Source organism: Brassica oleracea, chromosome C4 (genome assembly GCF_000695525.1).
Source record: "Brassica oleracea var. oleracea cultivar TO1000 chromosome C4, BOL, whole genome shotgun sequence".
NCBI classification, from domain to species: domain Eukaryota; kingdom Viridiplantae; phylum Streptophyta; class Magnoliopsida; order Brassicales; family Brassicaceae; genus Brassica; species Brassica oleracea.
This window is the reverse complement of record NC_027751.1, coordinates 17,740,435-17,744,006: the sequence shown is the minus strand read 5'-3', so window position 1 is coordinate 17,744,006 and position 3,572 is coordinate 17,740,435. Positions and strand designations below refer to the sequence as shown.

At 36.9% G+C, this 3,572-nt stretch overlaps 1 protein-coding gene across 1 annotated transcript; it reads right to left on the bottom strand.

Annotated features, from left to right (window-relative positions):
- Positions 1-647: 647 nt before the first annotated feature.
- LOC106336806 (photosynthetic NDH subunit of subcomplex B 2, chloroplastic) lies at positions 648-2,456 on the bottom strand. Its single transcript, XM_013775745.1, has 3 exons — positions 1,981-2,456; positions 1,460-1,894; positions 648-981 (listed from the first exon to the last, which is right to left on the bottom strand). The coding sequence occupies exons 1-3, from the start codon at positions 2,404-2,406 to the stop codon at positions 784-786; spliced, it is 1,059 nt and encodes a 352-aa protein (XP_013631199.1). The 5' UTR covers positions 2,407-2,456; the 3' UTR covers positions 648-783.
- Between the last annotated feature and the right edge of the window lie 1,116 nt (positions 2,457-3,572).

Below are 3,572 nucleotides of genomic sequence, written 5' to 3'. Positions count from 1 at the left end.
ACTTTGGTAGTAGCCGGCTAAGTTGTATATGTTAATTATCTGGAACAGCTCCATTGTTACGGGGTGAGGCAAATTTTTTGGGATTGATTCGTTTTTGGCTTGCGCCGTTTGTGTCAGAAATTATGTGGACGAGAAGTTATCACTACTCACCACTGTTTAAGTTTGTTTACCGATGAAATCTAATAATATCTTTTGATATCTAAATAATATCTACACATAATCTATGGAAAATCTTAATAATTCTGATACACCTATAAACCCTACTTCCCTATGCTCGTGGAAGTCGAAATCGCAAGTGGTAAGGGAATTTTCGTCAACAACCATATTCCATTTTCCACAACTTTTCGGTTCCCGTACTATTCTTGGTACTTACCTAATTTGGACTTCTTCTATGGGTTTTGACCCAATTTGCTCACAAAAAAATCTAATATTAGCTGCTCTCCTTTGATACTCATCAACTCATGCAGCCGATATGAACGGCTCGTAATTGATTTGTCCGAAAGTTTATGTTCCATTAGTAAACGTATATAAGGAAAATTTGTCTTTAAAACACAATAAACTTTTTGAGAAGCCTTGTAACGGCGTCTTTGTTCTAAAAACCTTGTGAGGCCGCCACATGTGAATACTTTTAAGACAAATGCTTCTCCTTTAATATAAAAGGGACGATGATGATCCTTGTAGTTATGACTTTGCATATATACAATATGAAATAACATCTTATTCGTTGCAGAATGACAAAAATATGTAAGAAAATAAAGACGATAGATATATAGAAAATGAAATTTACAAATTATCATGCTCAATTACCATTGCTCCTCTCCAGGTTTCACCGGCACCAACATCAATGGGAACGAGCATGGATGCAGGACCGGTGCACACAAAATAATGTTGCTTCCCAAACTTGTCCCACATTGATCCTGGGGATCCCACGTACATGTCTTCGAACCCCATCCTTATCATCCTGAAGAACAATCCTCGTCCCTACAGAGTTTAAACTTCAGACATCAGATTCTAATAAATTCGTAGTTATGTTATAAACACACACTTAGACGATAAACAAAGATCCACGATCATATATAAGAGACGAGTCAACCTGTTCAATGTAAATTAGTGTTTAGTTGAAAGTCTGATACAACATCAGAAATAAAATTGAACCTAAGGTGACATAAAATTAATATATTCATTATTCAAATCAATTATGTTCTCGTTGTCAATTGCTATTTTATTAAGTTTTAATGCATATTTTCACCACAACTACATACATTTTGCATCCAACATATATCTGATTTTCTTGGATGATTGGTTCTGAATCCAAATGCAGCATTAAACGTGAGGCCAAATTGACCATACTACATGCCATTTGCAACCATATGTTGCATCCAAATGCATAAACGAAAAATTACCATATATAATATCAGAACAGAGAGTAACCTGAAAAATATATTGAAGTTAAAATTACCTGATCAATGGTTTCAAATTTAGAAGGTGGAGTGTTATAGACGGCCTTTAGTCTCTCAGCCGGAGGGGCAGCATAGACTCTACTCATCTTCTTCTCAAGAAGTGTAATCATAGAGTCTTCAACTGCCCAAATCCCCGGTTTTTCCCCATCTTCTGACCCAAACCACCCGGAAGAGTCTGCCTTCATTGCATCAGAAGGAGACATAAGCTCGAAAGGCGAAGATAATGGAGGACTGGGGCAATAGGAGCAGCCCTTAAGCCCTTGAATTCCAGCACCACTCCGTTTCTTGAATATCAAGGAACTTATAATCCCCGGTTTAAGGGAAACCGGTTTGCGACCGTTGTTCTTCATCACCACAGCTGTAGCTATGCTTACTGGATAGAGAGAGACGATGTAGGTTATGTCAAGAAATCCGGCCGTACAGCTCAGTTCAATCTGAGAAACGTAAGCCACAAGATTTCATCATTTGTCTCAACAAAAAAAGATTTGATTGGGTGTATTTAGGTAGTACCAAATCTCACCTGAAGAGCATCAATGGCGTCTGAATCAGTGTCCTTAACAGTCCAATTACAACCTGATAGTACTGAAGAAGCTTCTTCTTCGTTTATGATGATAAGACCAACCCCGCCTCGGGTTATATTACTGTCCTCTACTGTGTAAAGGACTTCCTCGAATCCGTCGTCTTTCCAGTATACTTTTGGTTGATATGAAATAACATGAGCATCTGCTAGACTCAGCTTTAAAGAGCTTCCGTTTCTGACCTTCAGCTCGACCATGTTTGGTCCCGAGAACTTTATGCCCTTTCGTCCAAATTTTTCTTCAAGCCCTTCAGTTATTGTCTGGGTCTGAGGAGCTGAAGTCGAAGTCTTTACAGCTTTTGGTTTAAGGGTAGAAGAAAAAGAGACTTTTGGTTGAAGGAGAGAAGAAAAGGAGGTAAGAGAAGCCATTGATTGGGAGAGGAAGGAAGGAGAAGAAAAAAGATAAGACCAGTGAGGTTGTTGTAGTAACGCTAAAGCCTAATCCTTTTTTTTTTGTCATTTACTAGCATGTTTTTTTATCATGTGGTTGTCAATACGCTAAAGCATTTCTTCTTTTTCTCAACCGGACAAATCGAATCATCTTCCCTACTATCATCACCGTCTTCTGTAACCGTCATCTTCTATATCATCAGCTTCTTTTGTCTATTTCAAAGTGTAGTAAACAGGATTATTAATGGATAAACTCTCTGAAATTATTTGAGGTAATAGATTCATATATAAAATAGATATATGAAGAGATGTTCTACTAAATACTGTCTTGTTTTGTTTTTAGTTGTGCTTTTGCTTGCTGCTCTATAACTTAAGTAGCAGTTAAGTATAATGTGGAGCTGAAAGAGTGTGCATGATTTGGTTCTGCTCACTGTAGGCTGAATAGAGTCTTGGCCATTTTGCATTGGTTTCAGAAAACAAGCTTCTGGCTTTCCTATTTTATCCCGTTGCTTGAAGAGAAGAAAGAACTAACAATTGTATAATGATTCTGAATACAGTTTATCCAGTTGCTTTCCTATCTCTGTGGAATTCCTGTTTTACCACAACTTTCATTAACTTTTCAAATTTATCTTTTAAAGGATAGCTATTTTTATTAATACATTAAACTTGTGATTAAAAAGAATACATTTATTCTCTAAATCGAGCTGTTCTGGCTAAGAAATATGCGTCCCATTTTGTTTTCGAGAATATGGAATATCCCTGAAATTATGCAATTTTTTCTCCAATTCTTATATCTTCTACAACTCTGTTGAGAAATTCGGCCATGCATAAGGTTACAGTAACATCGTTATCAAGTCTTTACTTTATGTCCCAAGTACTGAAATGTCAAATGATACAACATGATTTCCGTTACCCAGCGTAGCGCTTTCAACTGCGAATTTGCAATGCATATTCTCTTCGTCTTTTATTTTTTAAACCCATAAATTGTGTTTGATCAGTGCTATCTTTGCACATCCACCCACATCCACTAAAAATCGATGTAGAGGTCCAAAACCCATATACCAAACATATATTCTCTAAGTGTAAGCCTTGAGATGTTGCTACTGCTGTTTGGATCAAATCACTAGTTGGTTCATTTGTCGTGA

Coding starts and splice junctions, on each gene's coding strand:
- LOC106336806 (XM_013775745.1), bottom strand. CDS start 2,406: ATGGCTTCTCTTACCTCCTTTTCTTCTCTCCTTCAACCAAAAGTCTCT. Junction 1,895..1,980: donor ACGCCATTGATGCTCTTCAG/GTGAGATTTGGT, acceptor TACGTTTCTCAG/ATTGAACTGAGCTGTACGGC. Junction 982..1,459: donor AATTTGAAACCATTGATCAG/GTAATTTTAACT, acceptor TAAACTCTGTAG/GGACGAGGATTGTTCTTCAG.